This window comes from Condylostylus longicornis, unplaced genomic scaffold (genome assembly GCF_029603195.1).
Source record: "Condylostylus longicornis isolate FDR11 unplaced genomic scaffold, ASM2960319v2 ptg000044l, whole genome shotgun sequence".
In the NCBI taxonomy this organism is placed as follows: Eukaryota; Metazoa; Arthropoda; class Insecta; order Diptera; family Dolichopodidae; genus Condylostylus; species Condylostylus longicornis.
Genome location: NW_026578013.1, coordinates 8,584,780 through 8,603,569, shown reverse-complemented (window position 1 = coordinate 8,603,569; position 18,790 = coordinate 8,584,780). Strand labels below are relative to the sequence as shown.

At 26.1% G+C, this 18,790-nt stretch overlaps 4 protein-coding genes across 4 annotated transcripts; 3 read left to right on the top strand and 1 right to left on the bottom strand.

The window, feature by feature from the left end:
* The first annotated feature begins 214 nt into the window (after positions 1-214).
* On the top strand, positions 215-5,678 carry LOC129610420 (uncharacterized). The gene is made up of 9 exons (XM_055522987.1): positions 215-336; positions 390-443; positions 536-687; positions 868-1,182; positions 1,243-1,364; positions 1,655-1,704; positions 1,835-1,941; positions 2,014-2,093; positions 5,655-5,678. Exons 1-9 carry the CDS (start codon positions 215-217, stop codon positions 5,676-5,678), a joined length of 1,026 nt encoding a protein of 341 aa, XP_055378962.1.
* A 3,570-nt stretch (positions 5,679-9,248) lies between these two features.
* On the bottom strand, positions 9,249-12,617 carry LOC129610466 (glycosyltransferase 25 family member). Its single transcript, XM_055523068.1, has 6 exons — positions 12,238-12,617; positions 11,274-11,502; positions 10,599-11,155; positions 10,414-10,542; positions 10,102-10,359; positions 9,249-10,024 (listed from the first exon to the last, which is right to left on the bottom strand). Exons 1-6 carry the CDS (start codon positions 12,432-12,434, stop codon positions 9,523-9,525), a joined length of 1,872 nt encoding a protein of 623 aa, XP_055379043.1. The 5' UTR covers positions 12,435-12,617; the 3' UTR covers positions 9,249-9,522.
* Positions 12,618-13,705: 1,088 nt separating this feature from the next.
* Positions 13,706-16,073, top strand: LOC129610177 (dihydrolipoyl dehydrogenase, mitochondrial). Its single transcript, XM_055522598.1, has 8 exons — positions 13,706-13,764; positions 13,818-13,903; positions 14,207-14,350; positions 14,404-14,787; positions 14,847-15,307; positions 15,361-15,688; positions 15,744-15,833; positions 15,890-16,073. Exons 2-8 carry the CDS (start codon positions 13,862-13,864, stop codon positions 15,953-15,955), a joined length of 1,515 nt encoding a protein of 504 aa, XP_055378573.1. The 5' UTR covers positions 13,706-13,764; positions 13,818-13,861; the 3' UTR covers positions 15,956-16,073.
* Positions 16,074-16,972: 899 nt separating this feature from the next.
* On the top strand, positions 16,973-18,482 carry LOC129610330 (mediator of RNA polymerase II transcription subunit 19). The gene is made up of 5 exons (XM_055522872.1): positions 16,973-17,491; positions 17,544-17,692; positions 17,842-17,949; positions 18,007-18,148; positions 18,208-18,482. Exons 1-5 carry the CDS (start codon positions 17,290-17,292, stop codon positions 18,378-18,380), a joined length of 774 nt encoding a protein of 257 aa, XP_055378847.1. The 5' UTR covers positions 16,973-17,289; the 3' UTR covers positions 18,381-18,482.
* Positions 18,483-18,790: the final 308 nt, after the last annotated feature.

Sequence of the window (18,790 nt, the reverse complement as noted above, 5' to 3'; positions counted from 1 at the left end):
TTTACTTTTCAGATCGGTGTTTCGTTTTACCTACACGCTTAATTAATAGAAATTAAATTTAATGTTATACAATATTCGAATAACTACCACGACATAATATTTTTAAATGATGTACTGGAATAGAATCCACCTATGCTCTTGAGTTCTATAATGTTATTTAATGTGATTTAATTTTGAAATACGGATTTAGTGTATTTTTTAGATTTGAATAAGAATGGTTGAAATCAAAAATATGAAAAAAATCGAGCCAAGGCGTCCTATACATAAAGTACAGAAAATTTCTTGGAGAACTTATATAGAAGCATTGAGAGAAACTTTTCATGAATACACACAATGGTATCATACACCTTATACATTTTAAAATATAAAACAAACTAATTTAATTTAAGGACTCAAGTTGTTGCTATATCCGGACTTTGTCCCAGTAGATCTCCTCTTGAAAGGTATAAATAAAATATATTTATTCTGACATGAATAACAGTCAAAATAATTTCAAATTGTTAATGAAATTAGCTAATAAAAATTCTATTTGAAGGACAATCAATCTTATTGGATTGATAATCTTATTCTTATTCAGTTTATATTTATCATTTCGACTTTGGATGCATTTCTTTTCGTCACCAACTATAACATCAGTTGGTTTTAGTATTCCAGTTAAAGAAGTTTCATTTCCAGCTGTAACAATTTGTAATACAAAACCATTTCTTCTTTCAAAGCTAGAAAATTTTACAAGATCAATGTAAGTCCCAACTTTGTGATTTTTTTCTCTTTAATTTTATATGTACAAGTTATATTGTTCCATATATAGTTTAAAACCACCTCAATATACTGCAGAACAATTTAAAAAAGGAATTGAATATATTGAAGCTTTTACATTTCGAAAATGGCAAGGTTCAGAAATTGATATAAGCTATAAAATAGTTGATGAAATTTTAGCATTGAATAATATGAATATTGCACAAGTTGCAAAATTGATTGGAGCGAGTTGTGAAGATTTTTTAGAGAAATGTTTGTGGGGAAGTAAACAATTTGATTGTTATAATAATAGTGAAGGTGTGACATTTTCATCAGTAATGACAACTAGTGGAATTTGTTGTGCATTCAATTATAAACCAAATAATAATTCATTTGTACCATTAAAAGCAAGAACTTATGGTATGAGAGGTGGCTTAACTATTATTGGTATTAAAGCTTGTGTGTTTTGAATAGAAATTTTCAGTGTAATAAAGATTTTATTTCAAGGTAAATCTTCATCTACCGGACTTTATGTATTTGTTCACCATCCACTTGATTATCCAACAGATGTTAATTCAAGAGTAACATTGAGAACAAAATCAGAAAATTTTGTTGAGGTTAGATCAATGGTTAGCACTGTAGTTTCAAGTGTTTTAAATTTATCACCGAAACAAAGAAATTGTTTGATTGATGATGATATTGATGTACAAGGATACAGAAGAGCATCTTGTATTTTAGAATGTAAAAATGAAATGATTTTTAAAATATGTGGTTGTTATCCTTATATTTTTATAAAGGATCATAAAACACAAAATGAATGCAAATTAAAAGACTCATTTTGTTTTAATAAAAATTTTGGTAAGCATCATTTTCATAAATAATCTTTGCATTATAAATTTTTTAATTGATAATATTGTAGCTCGATTTCGAAATGCCAGATGCCAGCATTGTTTACCACGATGTGATGACGTAACTTACGATATAGAAACTTATAGCATTGCTTTAATGGAACACAACTTTTCAGTCTACAATATTTAGTAAAATTTTATGAAATTTTATAAAATTTTAATTAAAATACAAAAAGTGTTCTTACTTATAGCTCAGAAAATCTAACAGACAGAAATTTCATTGCAAAAATTTATTTGAAAAAACAAACTGCTTTATTAAATAAAAAAATCACCGTCATGTCTTGGTTAAGTTTTATGGGTAAGTTTTGTCCATATTGCAATAATATTTCTATACGTTTAATAACGTATTTAAAAAAAAATATTTTTTTAGCTGATATTGGAGGCGTCTATGGGCTTTGTCTTGGTTTCAATGTGATTTCACTTCTTGAAGCTATATATATGCTTACGATCGTCCTGAGGAAAAATTATTATTTTCAAAAGACTATTATAAAAGTTTATCCAAAAACTAATTTAAACATTACAAAACCGATAATAAGGCAAAAAAAATTTTTGATCAAAATTTGGAAAGGTGAAAAATCGAATGCAAAAACACAAAACACCAAATTACGAATATTTAATAATAATATTTTCGCTTTATTCACTTCGATTATACTCAGGAAAAAGTAATGCAAATAATATGCAATCCTTATAATGTTCAAAATAAATAATTTTGGAATTTAGTTCAATTTTTGGCTATTAATAATTATTTTTTTTCAGTAGCATTCAAATCTACTCATATCTAAACATAAATTTTGTGATATGTCAGTTCTTAATTTAGGAAAACCCTAAGTGTAATTAGTACAAGAAGTCTTGGCGAAGGTTCTTTTGAAAATAAATTTATTTTGAGCAACGTAATTGAGGAGGTATCATTATTTGAATACCTGGGTACAACAATAACAAAAGAGGAAGGAACCAATAATGTCATAAAATGCAGAATTTCTAAGGCAAGGAGTGCTTTTAGTACATAACGGGTCACCTGAAAGTCAACGCACATAGGACGCGGAACCTAAATAAGAATATTCAATGCATACTGCTTTAGGACATAAAAACATGGTTGATGTCAGAGCTAACATACAAGAAATACAAGTATTCGTTAATAAATGTTTCAAAATTATATGCAAAATATTCTGGCCTCGAAAAATTATGAACCATGAGCTATGGATATAATGACGAGACAAGATGAAAAAATAAAGAGGCTGACACTAAGCAGAGAAAGTTAGAGAGGCTATATGTTGAAGCTCCATGTTTCCTGGCTTAGGGGAATAACAAGGAATGAAAAAAAATTAGTTTTAATGATAATATGAAAAATTCTAAAATACTTTCATTTTATTTCATAAAATCAAATACAGTTTCTATATTCTACCTGTATATGCAAGCTCCTGACAAAATCCATTAATTTTACTAAATTTGTGATCTAAAGTCCAAAAAATCAAAAACAATATAGAAAATCACTAATTTAATAAGTAAAAAATTATCAACCATTTTCAAAAATTTTCAGCCATTTTTTTTCAAGGTCCAAAAATTTAATTTTAATTTTAAATCAATAAAAAAATTTTTCTATAATCTCAGATTTTAAATATGAAAATGACTTCAACTTAATCTTTATCACATCGTTTTATTTACATATTAATTATTTATTAATTTCGATATGACACACAATTGAATTAAATTACCAATATTTCATCTCTGCATAACATGCATTTTAGGTCTTAACAATGAAACTAATAAAATTTTTGTTTTTGTTTTTTTTTAATTTGAATTTAAATACTTTATAATTTAAATTAATTTCAATTTGTATGTAGTAACAAATTATTGTTATTATTATTATAATAATAATTTGCATAATTTGGCACGAGCCGATTAAGTTATCAGTAGCAGATGGTTACAAAGTTTATTGAAAGTTTAAAAAATAATAAACAAAAAAATAGTTTTTTCTTGATTGTTTTTGTTTTATTGTCTATATTTTAATTTATTTTCTTCAATATTTTATTCACACCCATATTTACCAATATTTCATACCATATGATTTGTATATACACACATCCAAATGTATTATGCATGCTCGTTCACTTCTCTAATTATACATTTTAGTTTTCATCACACAATATACTTATGTGATCGCGAATTAATAGTACAACTATTTTACGATATGTTAATGACTAAAAGGTGTGATGAATTCTGTTTTCATTTTTTTTTCTTTAATTATTAATGACGATTATATAAAAGGCTAATTTTAAAATAAAGTTTGAACTAAATAGTGATGTTAGAGTTCAATAATTGGAAATTTATGGTATCAATACATAAGTTATAGTATACAATATAGTATATACGATTATGATTTTTAAACAAAATTTATGTATAGATACGTATATAGTTTAGATTTATGGATAAGATGTAAAAAATCAGTAACACTTATATGTATACAATGTGCGTCTCTAACACATGTTAAAATGATCAATTTTGATTTATTTCGATTGGACCACCACACTCAATTAAATTGTATAACAATGCGATTTCTGTATAAAATATAAATAAACAACACTGTTTGTACATTTTGCCAATTCATAAGGTATGACAAATTACGAGTATATATTCGCAATAACAATTTAATTACAAATAAACTAAAAAATTTAATTTATCCAAAATTTTAACTTACAGCACGTTATTATAATGGCGTAATTTTTTATTATGACTTCGATTTTTTTTGCAGAGAAAAGGTGTAGAGTATCACGCGTTTCTTGTGTCAGAACCATATTACGCTCACTTGAAAACTTGTGAACAATTTAACTTTCCTATTTTGTATTGAATATACACGAAAATCACACAATTTAACTAATTGTTCACATTACTAAGGCAACGCACGCAACATCGATAATTGAAGGAAGTATTTCAAAAAAAAATTTGAACTTTGATTTAAATGTTGTCATTTATGTATAGTCTCGACCCCGACAGTCGCAGAGATTTCGAAAATTGAATATTTATCATTACACGATTACAATTGAAAGGTGATAATGTCACTTTTAATTTAAAAATAAAAATTAAAAATGCAAAAAATTGAGAAGACTGTGAATGGGAAAAATATTTAGAAATTTTAAAAGGTTAATTGGAAGAGCTACATTGTCAATATTCTCTTTGTCACCAGAAGAGAGTATTTAGATTAAATTACTGTAGCTGTAGCATTCATAGGTAATGTGCAATGCCAATTGCACCAACGATATTTCTGCAATTCTCGTACAACTTTAGCTGTCGCAGCAATTCGTACAAAGCATGATGCATGTACTTTTTACTTTTTGAGGTTATATTTCCTTTCAACTGCTTAAAATACATTACAGAAAATTTATTTTTACTCCAAATCAAAAGAAAATTACTTTATCATCGAATGAAAATCTCACAACTCAAAAATTTATTGCAAATATATTTTTCTATAATTTTTTTTATCATTATAACACGAAGATGATGAGAAAAGTAAAATTGTTTAAAATAAAAAAGTGTAAATTATTTATTAGCAAATTAATTTTTAAAAATATTTATTTTGTTTTTTTTTCAATATTTGTAATTAGTAAGCATTTATTTAATTGTTTTTCTTTTAGCATTTAATGCTTTATAAAATTATGAATGATAATTGACCTGGTAAATGCACGATGGAATTCATATATGTTCTAACTTTAAAATTCATCGTATATAGTTAATAAATTTCACATATGCATACATGTGTGCTTATATAATTTTATTTTTTGTACATAGGTAATATTAAAAAATTAAAAAAAATAAATAAGAACTTAAAATTAATTACTAAAGAAGCATGGCTAAAATAACCTTAACTTATAAAGAAAAAACTAAAAAAAAAATTAAATAAATAATAAATTAAAATTATATTTGACCTAAAAAAACAATTATATTTATTTTGTTGTTATTTTTAATTTATCAATTAATAAATAATTTGTTTTTTTTTTTTGGTTTAAATGATTTTAGCATATAGGTACTTTACTAGTATAAAAGATATAAAAATAAGATTGAAGATTGTCTTGTAAATAATTTTATTGAGTTTTCATCAGAACAGTTCCATATAATAAAATAGAATTAAATATTTTATATAATTATTTCGATACTAAGAATTAAATAAAATAATTATTAAAATTCAAATTTCATAAAAAAAATTTTACGATAATGCTTAAAAAGTTTTATTACACTATAACTCATATTGTGTTAGTCGCATCACTTAAGATATTATTGAAAATATTTTGGTGTCTAGTAGAGGATTTCAAATTTAGAAATTAATTTTATTCAGAAAATTACAAGATTTTTTTTTAAATAACACCCTATCTCGTCAAGTAATGTGACTAACAAACTATGGGTGCATATGTTGTTTGCAACTGTACATCTCTTTTTAAAAATACACGTATGTATGTATGTGTGTAAAAGTATAAATGACAATATTGTATAAACAAAAAAATCAAATACTTTCAACATAACATTTCCTAAACAATAATTACAAAATAAGCCAATATTGTTAAGTTGTTTAAATTTTAAGATAATTAAGATTCTATTTGTTTCTATAACCCAATTAGTTCGCAAATTTACTACATTATCTCTAATTGAAAAACAAAACAAATACATCAAATTCCAAAAAAATTCCTTAATTCAAAATATTTAATAATTTGTTCTATAAACAAGGTCGAAATATAAAGTTTCAAGAAAATTTGTTATTGGAGAATTTGAAATTTGCGCTTCTTGAAAAACTCAGAATAAAACTATGAGCATATCTAAATGTCTAAGATCTATTATCAATTCGATTTATTTATATATTATAGTTAATTCAAGAGTATACGCTCTCCGTTTAATTTTAATTCAGACGGTAATGAGAAAATATATAATATAATGATAAAATAATCTCGAATTGCTTCTTTCAACCAAAGACTAAAATGCATCAAACATTGTCTCTTAGTTAAATTATAAAAATATGAAAGAGAAAAAACTTTTAAAGAGCTACAAAATTATATTTCATATCTCAATATAACCGCAATAGTTTATTAACAACTCATCCTTTATTTACATTGCGGATATGATGAATAATCTGTACAACCTCTACCTTTAGATCCATCAAGATATAAAAATGCTGGTCCTTCATTTTCCTTACAATTATACATTCTTAAAAAGCATTCATTTGAAAATTGACGAAAACAAATTCCATCCCAAGCACAAACTGGATCATATAATTCAAGACAAACATCCGGACATGGTGGAGGAGATGGATTTCCTGATAAAATTAATTGTACTGAAATTAAAAATATTTAATGTTTTTTAATTTTAATTTATATATTCATATATTATGTAAATATATTATTTAATTTAAAATAAAATTTGAAATATTTACCAAAACTTAAAAAAGTTAACAAAATTATTAAAAATTTCATCTTATTGTTGTCCTTTACACTAGGGAACTGAAATCATATGAAAGATTAATTGAAGTTTTTATAGGAAATTTTTAATTAAGAATATGGATAAAAAATTATTAATAAAATTAAGTAATTGCAAAAAGCAAATTTTAAATATATTTAAATAAAATTTTAGATCTGGAAGAAAAAAATAAATTTTTAAAACGGATGAGAATTTTTTAAAATTGCAAATCAGGATTTTCGTCTATTATTTTATTTTTACATATGTACGCATTTATGCAAGTTAATTAATATTTTTGCATAAATTTAGGAGAACGATACCAGTTTTAGTTCTCAGCAATAAAAAATCTTTATTAACCTTTTCACTTTTATAAGGTTAACAGACGTAATCAACTTGTAATTTAAAAATATTAAACTTAAATTTTTTTTATTTAAAATGGCTTACAAATAAGTCAGGCACATTCAGAAAATGCTTCAATTACATGTTATATTTGTTTGTTTTAGGCAGTCATCAAGTTGGATTCACCATTTCCGATTCATAATTTACATCATCTTCGTGTTCTTGGAAAACTTTATAAAATATAAATTTGATTTGAAATTTTTTTTCTAAAAATTATTTAGTAAAAAATTAACTGATGGAATAAGAGATAATTTTTTTTTGAGCATTACCTAAAGGTAATTTGCAATTGTTTTGGAAATCTATTGAATTATGAGTGTGAAATTTTGCCTATTATGAGTGTGAATAATGCCTATTGAAAACAGGCATTAAAATTTGCTTTTCCAATTTTCTTCACTCTGTCAAATCTTCTTCACTCTGTCATGTTTCAATAATCCGATGGACAAGCCAATTATAATTAATTTCATCTGAAAAATACGTTTAATTTAAATTTTCTTTAAATGTTCGCAAAAAAATTAATACTTAAATTATTTGAGAGGATACTTTGCACTTGTGTACCTTACTTTACATATAAAATTAAAATGTATTAATCAATACTGATAAACCCGCTAATTTTGCTTTTTTGTGGATGACCTACTTTTCTATAAATTCGCAAAAACTAAATAAATATAAATATTTTATAAATTTGTTCTTATAATTTGATAAGAATACAAATTTTTGTGTATGTTTGATAATGAATTGATGTAATATTTCTTTTATATAAAATTTTTTAAATCTCATACCTACTTAAAAAAAATAAAAAAAAACAAATATTTAAATATCTGCATGTAGAAAAATGCATAACACAAGAATTACAAATTAATTAAATTGACATACATATTTTATTAGTAAAAAGGAATTTTTTTATGGCACGCTTTATATAAAAGTGAAGATATTACATTTCTCCATCAGTATTAAACTTTCTTTATATCGTCCTGTACTATAACCAATTTCAATTATTATAAAAAAATGAAATTATTATTTTCTATAATTGCCATATTGGGTAAGAAAACAAAACTTCGAAATATTTTTTAAAGAGTTATTAAATTTAACGTTCCAAAATAAATCACGCACCTTCCGTACATTTCCAAAACTAGGATGCGGTATTGTAATATATGGGCAAGAAGATCGATCAGCAGGATGTTCCGGCACAATATTACAATATAAACCAATGCCTGTTGCGTGTCCACGAAAACCAGCAAATTGTCCAGAGTATTATTGTACCAAGGAGTGCGACCCACTATGTGTTTACAATAAACAAAAAAATCTTTTTGAAAGATATAGAAATAAATGCGAATTTTGTCAACATGAATCTTGTAACAAAAATGGAGGTAAGCGTATTCGTAAAGATTTTTGAAAAACACATAAAAAATTAATCACATTGTTAAATTTCACAGCTTTTCAAGTGCCATTAACATTTTGTAAAAAATAAGTCTGATCTGTTATAAAGTGCTGGATTATTCAATGCTATCTATTTGGATAATTTAATAAACAATAATATTATAAAACAAGACTTCAAATTTCTAAATAATTAGTTCTTCACTATGCCATTTAAGTTGAATATCATTTAAACTTACGATAAACTTGCATTTAACGATAAACAGAAAGATTGTTAATAACAAAAATATACAAATTTTATTCACTCTTGTTATTGATACAAATACAAATTATTTTTTTATTCTTTTAATAAAATTAGTTATCCAAAAATTGTTTTCAATATTTGGATTTCTGGCACATTTAAAAAAAATAAAATTCTTTTCTAAAATAATTTTTAAATTTAATCTACGTATGTATGTATGTATGTACATTAATAACATTTTTACTACTGATTTTTAAAGGCACATTCAAGAATAATTCAAGAAAAAATCTTTTTAATAAAAATAAAATTTATGTTGTGACTAAATTATGTTGTTTTAATTTTTATATTTTGGTGTTTCTAGTATTCTAATTAGTATACTACGCATTTCATTGTTTAGTAGTTTTTTAAGAATTTTAAAACTGCATTAATTTACAACTCTGAATGGTCTGGTTTCATAGACTTTGCTAAGTGATCTGCAAATACGTTATTATGTTCACCATTCTTGTGAGCATCTTCCATAACGTAATCATCTAAACTTACTAACGGTTTATCGCTTTTCAATTTTGCTTCAACATAGGTAGGCGAGTCTGCTGGTGGTGTTATTTGAGAATCTTCTGTATCAGAAATATAACCAACATCGCCAGTATAATGAGTTGGAAATAAAATTAGTGGCGCAGAACTAAACGCTACTAAATTTTTATTTTCAAAAGCTGAACTCCATGAGTCATTCGGATGTCTACCAAACATTATTGGTAAAAATTCGTCAACTGGAAGTAACTTTTCAAGAGGTTTAGAAGCCAAAAGCTTCTTTGCTCCTTCTAAGTTTATAACATAACCTAAAGTCCAATACGAGTATCCAACATGTACTAAATTTTTTGTTCCATCCACCCATGGCTCATCTTCTGATTCTAAGCGTTTTCTACCAAAGTAACTAAAAATACAAATGAAATTTATACAAAAAAAAGTAATAAATGAAATTTATTTAAAACACAGTGTAAGCATACATACATTAAGTTCCATTTTCCGTGCTTTCTAGCTTGATTTAATACGCTTATTGCTTTATCTTTAAAATATGGTTCAAAACGAATGTCATCCTCTAATATTAAAACTTCATTATGTTCCAGTTCTACCATTTTTTCCCAAATTCTATAATGACTTAAAAAACATCCTATTTCTCCCATAGTCATTTTTCGATGATGATACGGATCTTCATACTCAGATAAAAAATTAATTCCCATCTTTTTTACAATATCGACATTAAGTTTTCTAAAAAATAAATATGAATTACATATATGACATTAAAATTGTTTTTGCATTTACTTTCCGTCCATGGCTGGAAAATACTCTACATCTAATCCTAATTCTTTAAAAAGCAATTCCATTTTCGATCTTCTTTCTGGTCGTCTTTCTAAATTTATCATGTATATATGATCCAAAGATAATTTATGCCTAACAAATACATTACTTAATGTCAAAAATAAAATAAAATAAGAATTATATTTTACTTTTCTGGGTAGTGCACAAATTTTCTGAACTCATCATTCACAGTAATAGGATATCCCAAATCTGTTATGATATTCAATTTTATATTTTCTAATTGATAAAAATCCTGCAATATTTCATCTTCTTTTTCTAAAGGTTGTAAGATATAACCATAAGGATGAGCATTACTTATGTACATTGGAATTCCAGAACTATTTGCAGATATTGCAAAAATAATTATATCATCTAGAGGTCCATCATATATTTTCTCTATCAAATTCCTTTTTTGTTGCTCAATCAATTTCGATCGATCAAAAGTTAACTGATTTGAGTTTACATAATTCAAATTGACTAAAACAGAACTATGTATCATAGGAACTGGGTAATTTCCGTTTTTTTTATTTTCATAAATTTGTTTATATTCATCAGTACGCAAATAATAGTAATTTTCTGACATACCACACCAAAAATTCGAATATAAACCTTCAGAACTAAGCATCGGTGCTACAATTGGTAAATCAAATTTAATCAATTCTGTCAGTGTATTTGGATTTGTTAGAAAAACATCAGCATCTAAGAACTGAAATAAAAACAAATTAGAAATTAAAATAATTTTACGCGTAACGTTAGTATATTTGTTTATAATAAAAGATATAAATAGGTAATACATACATATTATGTATGGTTATTAAACTTACAAAAATGAAATCAGCCCAAAGTTTATTGGCCTCTTCAAAGCTATCTTCTTTAAGCTTTATTATATGAGAAAAACGATCCTTTGGCCAATCTGTTGGTGATGTTTCATTTTTATGTCGCTTTTGATTTTCTTCATATTCAAAATTAACATAATGATATAATTTACTAGTTTTATTAAGCCAAAGGTGTGTCAATTCAATAGAATTGTCTTCGTTATGATCTGATCGAAAACTTTAAAAAAACAAGCAAAAAATGTTTGTATTAGTACATGTGTTTTATTCTTTTAGAAATCATGTGTATATAAACTGTTACAATATCTATAAAAAATCTACACATTATATCAAATTTATATTTATTTTTTAAATATGTACCAATCTACCTACTGTACAACTGTATAGAAAATATCGGATCTTTTGTAGTAGTGTCTTGCATGAAGAACACGTATACGAAATTAATATCAATGTTGGATAAGTAATTGGGTACTATTAAGCATAATTTTAAGTATAATTTTCATTTTTCTTCAATTCGGGGATTAAAGCATAATGTACATAAATTGAAGCTTAGAACAAAGCGAATTTAATACAAATGGGTTTTTCTATACTAATTTCTGTTACAGCTCAATCGTACAAAAACTACATTCATGAAACTATCATAAAAATATATAATAAATTGTACATATATATGTACATATGTACAAACATATGCTGTCTAGTAGTAGGTGGAAATGAGAGATACTTGCATAATTGTCCAATTATTCTAAAAGGTTAAATTACAATTCTAGACTTTTCCAATTATAATTATTTTAAACTAAATAATTGAAATGATTAAAATGTATAAGAAATATAACACATTTTAGTTATTTTTGCAAAATTAAGCGCAATATGATTACATATGTATACACAGTATATAGTTAATTAACATAGAAATAGAACACCAAAATGATAACATAATTCCAATTTTACTCACCATAATGCTATTCTATCTTTTGGATAATTTAATTTTTCTAAATAAGTGAAAAAATATGGCAGGGTATGACCTTTATTTCGAATTAATGTTGAAATCAGCACTGTTGGTAATTTTCGTACAGCATCCTTATCAGAAGAAATTATAGCAACACAACTGATACTGATTAAAATTAACAATACAAATTCAATAAATTTCATGTTTTTATTAATAAAAATATGGCAAGTTATTTAAAGAACATGGCACTTTATGCACTTAATTTTAATTTAATTTTTATTTTATTTTTAATCTAAATATTAAAAATAAAAATCAATTTATGAAATCTACATTTAAAATTCTTTGGTTTTTATACTTTTTTACGTACAAACTACTGCATATTCTATCGTAAATTTTAAAGCAACACCAAAAAATAATAGATAAATGTCATAACAAATGGTCTGCAAACTGTTTTAAACATAAACAGAATCACTCTTCTGCGAAATGTTGCAGCACACAGTAAAATGGGCTGCCAGGTACTCTTAAAGCATAATAAATAAAAAAAATTTCTCTTCTACGTTAATTTTTACATTTCTTATGAAAATAAATAAAGTTTTATCATAATTTAAAAAAAAACAAATATATCAACAGCCTTCTATGTCTTTTCAGTCCGTTCTTCTTTTTAATTTTAATAATTTATTTAATTGGGTATGTTGAAACGGAGATTACATACTGAATTTTTCAATTATTCTGCTAACATTTTGACATTATATGTTAATATGTTATGTAATTGTTATTATATGATAAAATGTTATATAATTATTATGTGTGTATATAAAATTTAAAAAAATGTTTGTTGAATATCTCAAAGTTTAAAGATTGTTCACCATATTTCTGAAAATAAGTAATTTTGTCTGTGCTGGCATAATAAATATTTCAAATTTTCACTTATCAATCTTTTTGCCATTTTGGTAAACACATATTTGTGAAAAGTAGCCTACAAAATCCTTTAATTGCAGAATTAATTTGCATCACACTTTTCAGACAAACAACATCCCCAGTTAATATATATATAGATACATGTTCAAAAATATAATTAATTCTATTTTCCTCAAAATTTCAAAGTTACTTTAGGTTAATATAAAAATCTTGGAATGTTTACGTCACAGACCTTTGAAATTAAATACAAATCAAAATTTATTAGCTAAAAAATTATTATTAAGATAATGTGTCATATATAAAAATACTTAGAAAATTTCGAATTCCGATTGAAAATCACATTATAAAAACTATTTATAACTATTAAAAAAATTGTAATAGGCCACGAACAGCTCGTAAAAGACAAACGGCGATAAATCAAATTTTCTAAGTAGATTATGATGTTGCTTTTACTATTATACCAATTTATTGTGATAAATTACTTGATGACAAAAATTTCAAAATTCTAAACTCTTCCGTTGATAATTTTCATGAAAAATGAACGTCAAAAATCATGCAGAGAAACGTCACTCAAGTTTATCAAGAAGTTTTGAAGGGCTTACTTTTATTTCGAAAGTATTTCTTTCGGCAAAATTAAATTAATATATTTCATTCCTTAATTATTATAGAATAATCTACATTTTCAAAAATCAAATAGGGGTTGAAACAAAAAATGCAGTCCGGTATTAGAAATGTTATCAATTTTGCCATTAAAGTAAGTATAGCGTGAAGTGAGAATTATTATGCAACATTGCTCAAAATTAACTCTGTGCAAAAACTTAATTTGTATTTTATTGACAACTAATATTAAGAATAACAAAGTAAATTAAGGATATTTTCGCACATACATATCTTACTTTTTAAATTTAACTATGCGGGCTACTTTGCTAAACTTTAGGTCAAATATATTTAACCTACAGTCAGACGATGTACATGCGTCATATTGAAATATAAACCAATTTGAAAACTAAAAAGTCAATGAAATTTAATAATTGATAAGAATACTCATATTTTTCAGACTCCTTTAAAATCAAATGGCGCTATTTTGGGAGCAATAAATGGAAGATTTTACTCATCTTCCCATGAAGCCGACATAGTTGTTATTGGTTCTGGTCCTGGTGGATATGTAGCAGCAATTAAGGCAGCGCAAATGGGAATGAAAGTAAAAATAAATGTAAAATTATGAATTTGAAAATGACCTAAATTATTTTATAGACCGTTTGTATAGAAAAGAATCCAACATTGGGTGGAACTTGTTTAAATGTAGGTTGTATCCCATCCAAAGCCCTTCTAAATAATTCCCATTATTATCATATGGCGCATTCAGGAGATCTTGCAAATCGTGGTATTGTTGTAGGGGACGTTAGATTGGATCTTGATAAACTTATGCAGCAGAAATCCAATGCTGTCAAAGCTCTCACTGGTGGTATAGCCGGTTTATTTAAAAAAAATAAAGTCACACGCCTTGATGGACACGGCACAATTACTGGACCAAACGAAGTACAAGTAGCTAAAGGTGATGGATCAACAGAAACTGTAAAAACCAAATATATCATGATTGCAACAGGATCTGAAGTTACACCTTTCCCTGGAATCGAAGTAATTAATCTAAATTAATATCATTTTGGACTAAATGATTAATACCAAGGATTTTTTAGATTGATGAAGAAACTATTGTTTCAAGTACAGGGGCTCTATCTCTTAAAGAGGTTCCAAGAAAAATGGTTGTTATTGGGGCTGGTGTTATTGGTTTAGAATTGGGATCAGTATGGTCAAGATTAGGTGCAGAAGTTACTGCGATTGAATTTATGGAAACAATAGGAGGTGCGGGAATCGACGGTGAAGTTTCAAAAACCTTCCAAAAAATTCTTACAAAGCAAGGAATTAACTTCAAATTGGGAACGAAAGTAACGGGAGCTAGCAAAAGTGGCGGAAGTATTAGTGTGACAACAGAAGCAGCCAAAGGAGGAAATCCTGAAACATTAGATTGTGATGTTTTATTGGTTTCAGTAGGTCGTCGCCCATTCACAGAAAATTTAGGTCTAGAATCTGTTGGAATCGTAAAAGATGATAAAGGCCGAATTCCAGTTAATGGAAGCTTCCAAACAGTGGTACCAAGGTAAATACCTATATTAAAAAATTTCAAAGAATTTGCTTTAAATGTTGTCTTAGCATTTATGCTATTGGTGACGTTATTCATGGACCTATGTTAGCTCACAAAGCTGAAGATGAAGGAATCTTTTGTGTTGAAGGAATAAATGGAGGACACGTACATATTGATTATAATTGTGTACCAAGTGTTGTATACACACATCCTGAAGTAGCATGGGTAGGAAAGACTGAAGAAGATCTTCAACAAGAGGGTGTGGCATATAAAATTGGCAAATTCCCTTTCTTAGCAAATTCAAGAGCAAAAACAAATAACGAAACAGAAGGTTTTGTTAAAGTTTTGTCTGACCAACAAACTGATAGAATTTTAGGAACTCATATTATTGGACCAGTAAGTTATAATTAGAAATATATAAGACGACCTTGTTTTGTAAGTAAATTTTCAGGTTGCTGGTGAACTTATTAATGAAGCAGTTTTGGCTATGGAATATGGTGCTGCAGCAGAAGACGTTGCTCGCGTTTGTCACGCTCATCCGGTATATAAAATTAATTTACTTTTAATACTTTATAATTTTATTTTGATCTTTTTTAGACCTGCGCTGAAGCTCTTAGAGAGGCAAATACAGCAGCTTATATAGGAAAACCAATTAATTTCTAAGACTCTCCGTTGTTTATAAAATGCAATACATAAAAAATTGAATTTTTAAATCTTTTGTTACCTTGTAAATTATAAACATGATATATAATTTTAGTTTAAAGAAAAATTATTAAAAATAGGCATTTTTATTCTTTATTTAATTATCACGAACGAAATAGTATAACAGTATAGGGAATAAAAAACAAGATACGAATATGTACATTTGAAAATAAAATTTAAAAATGGTTTAACCATTTCAAGTTATGAAAAAAAATATTTTATTGTAATTACAAAGCAGAAAATGTCGAAGTTATAGAATGGACCATAAAGTTGAAAATCAGAAAAGGCCATAAAATTCAACAAATTTGCATATATATGTATGTACATATGTATGTGTGTCAGGTATTTTATTGAGTTGAAATTTAAATGGTAAAGTACGTTTCTAGTTTTAAATTAGTGTATAGTATTGGCTTTTTTTCATCATATAATATTATGGCAACTTAGCAAATCCTAGCAAAATGTCAAAAACTATTGTCAAAACTTTGATATTTATTATTTATGATTTGAGCCGCTCAAGAAATTTTTAAGAATTTTTTGTATTGTACAGTAAACGTAGAAAAACGTGACTCAAAAATTAACAAATTAATAAAAAAACCTTGCTTCACAAAAAAGTTCACGATTCCTAGTTATGGACACATATGTAATAAATTTTTTTGGAATTTCCAAAGATTTGTAGTACAGATTATTGGTTTTTATGGTGGTTTAATTTAATGGCCGAAATCAAAATTTTGAAATATTCAAAAAATTTTCGGTAAAAATATATCACAAAAAATTCATATAAAGTTACTGATATAAGAGAGGAGACAATCAAACTGCAATTTCGGGAACGAAGAATTAAGACGCTCCTATAAGAGACTGTTCAGAAAATGTCAGTTTAATAATTTTGAGCGTTGGAAATTTTTATTGAAATTTGTTTTTGTTTTTATTGACAGTTATTTTTTTTATACAAAACGTCAGTAAGATGACAAGTGACAACAAAAATGGCGGAGTAAGTTGTTTTCGTTGCATTTCACTGCGAAAGTTTTTTTTAAATAATTAAATTAGCATTGAGATTATTTAATTTAATAATAGTGGAAATATAAAATAAGTGAACAATTTAATCAAAAATATTTGAAAGTAAACATTAACTATAGAAATAGCAACTTTTAGACCTCGGGAAATATATTTACATTTTTTGCAATTTATAACGTCGTACTGTTTTATTAGATTTTACCTACTTTTTTATGTACCTGTATAATTTGCCAATTGTTGGTTAAAAAGTTCTATAAAAATTATTTATTTATATTCAAATAATAATGAATTACGGGAACATGATAATTGGCAATGATCAGTTTCGGAAAATGGATTATTCTCCGAAATCATCATCACCTAGAGGAGGTCGTTCACCTGTAGTTAGTCGACAAGATTCATCAGGGACACTAAAAACTACGATCTCACTAGGGAAAAATCCTTCAATATTACATAGTGGTCCTTTTTATCTTATGAAGGAACCACCAGGTAGTAAATTAAAGTGAAATTTAAAGCAAAAAATTAATTCTTTCCGTTTAAGGGGAAGGAGAATTAACAGGTGCTACTAATTTGATGGCATATTATGGACTGGAGCACTCTTATAGTAAATTTAGTGGTAAAAAAGTTAAAGAGCAATTATCATCATTTCTGCCGAATTTACCCGCTGTAGTTGATGGAATAGGAAATATGGTACTTGAATAATTTTTGAAAATTTTTTAACCCTATTTTAAATGGAAAACCAAGTTAAAAATTTTGATGTGAAATAAGCCACATTTTGTTTCAGTTTCATCATAACCAAAGTTTCAATAAAAATTAGTATTTGTGTTTTACTTTTTCAGGAAGGGGCTACGCTCAGAAGCGTAATTGAGAAGCCTCCAATTGGTGGAAAAGAACTACTTCCTTTATCAAGTGTACAATTAGCAGGCTTCCGTTTGCACCCCGGACCGGTATTTAACTTAAAATTTTTAGAGTTTAAGTATTTTTACATTTCAAACTTATTACAGCTTCCAGAACAATATCGTAGTCTTAATACTCCAGCTAGGAAACATAAAAACAAACATAAAAAACATAAGCACAAGGAGCCGTCAGGTGGCCCAGCTCCCCCACCTCCTCCTCCTCCTATACCACAAGAAACAGCGATTATAGGTCTGAAATAATGAAGAAATTTAAAAAAGACTTAATTTAAATAAATTACATTTTTTTAGATCCTGCCACTTTAGATATACATGAAAAGAAACATAAAAAACAAAAACGACATGAAGATGATAAAGAACGCAAAAAACGTAAAAAAGAAAAGAAACGGAAAAAACAAAGACACAGTCCAGAGCATCAAGGCTCTATGATAATGCAGATGCCTCAACAAAATCTAACGTTTTAAAGATTTTGAACTGATATTTAATTAAATATTTCTATTTTGTTTTGAGTAATATCCAAAAATTAATAGATATTAAGTATATATACATATTTATAGATATACATGTATGAAAGTACGCTAAGTCATGTAAATGATGAATATAATTCCCGATAAGAAAATATTATTTTAAGTTTATAAAGTATAATTTAATTTTATTTTTTTTTTTCAAACAAAATATAATTTTACTTACGTAATTGGTTTCTTTGTAAATAAGACCTTCACTGAAACTTTAGTTAATCTCAATTTTAATTTAATTTAAATAAATTCATCAGGAACAAAAAATATAAAATATATAAAAAAAGCGTTTATAAATTAAATATTATGTTGTTATGTAGATTTAAGGTTTCATTGTAAAATGATTTTCTATTATTAAA

Bases quoted from the DNA above. Each gene is read 5' to 3' on its own strand.
- LOC129610420 (XM_055522987.1), top strand. From the start codon at position 215: ATGGTTGAAATCAAAAATATGAAAAAAATCGAGCCAAGGCGTCCTATA. The intron at 337-389 runs GTATCATACACC...ATTTAATTTAAG, and splicing joins TTTCATGAATACACACAATG to GACTCAAGTTGTTGCTATAT. The intron at 1,365-1,654 runs GTTAGCACTGTA...ATAATATTGTAG, and splicing joins TTGTTGAGGTTAGATCAATG to CTCGATTTCGAAATGCCAGA.
- LOC129610466 (XM_055523068.1), bottom strand. From the start codon at position 12,434: ATGAAATTTATTGAATTTGTATTGTTAATTTTAATCAGTATCAGTTGT. The intron at 11,503-12,237 runs GTGAGTAAAATT...GTTTTTTTAAAG, and splicing joins AAAGATAGAATAGCATTATG to TTTTCGATCAGATCATAACG. The intron at 10,360-10,413 runs GTAAATGCAAAA...TTTATTTTTTAG, and splicing joins TTTCCAGCCATGGACGGAAA to AAAACTTAATGTCGATATTG.
- LOC129610177 (XM_055522598.1), top strand. From the start codon at position 13,862: ATGCAGTCCGGTATTAGAAATGTTATCAATTTTGCCATTAAA. The intron at 13,904-14,206 runs GTAAGTATAGCG...CATATTTTTCAG, and splicing joins TTATCAATTTTGCCATTAAA to ACTCCTTTAAAATCAAATGG. The intron at 15,308-15,360 runs GTAAATACCTAT...ATGTTGTCTTAG, and splicing joins TTCCAAACAGTGGTACCAAG to CATTTATGCTATTGGTGACG.
- LOC129610330 (XM_055522872.1), top strand. From the start codon at position 17,290: ATGAATTACGGGAACATGATAATTGGCAATGATCAGTTTCGGAAAATG. The intron at 17,693-17,841 runs GTACTTGAATAA...TTACTTTTTCAG, and splicing joins TTGATGGAATAGGAAATATG to GAAGGGGCTACGCTCAGAAG. The intron at 18,149-18,207 runs GTCTGAAATAAT...ACATTTTTTTAG, and splicing joins ACAAGAAACAGCGATTATAG to ATCCTGCCACTTTAGATATA.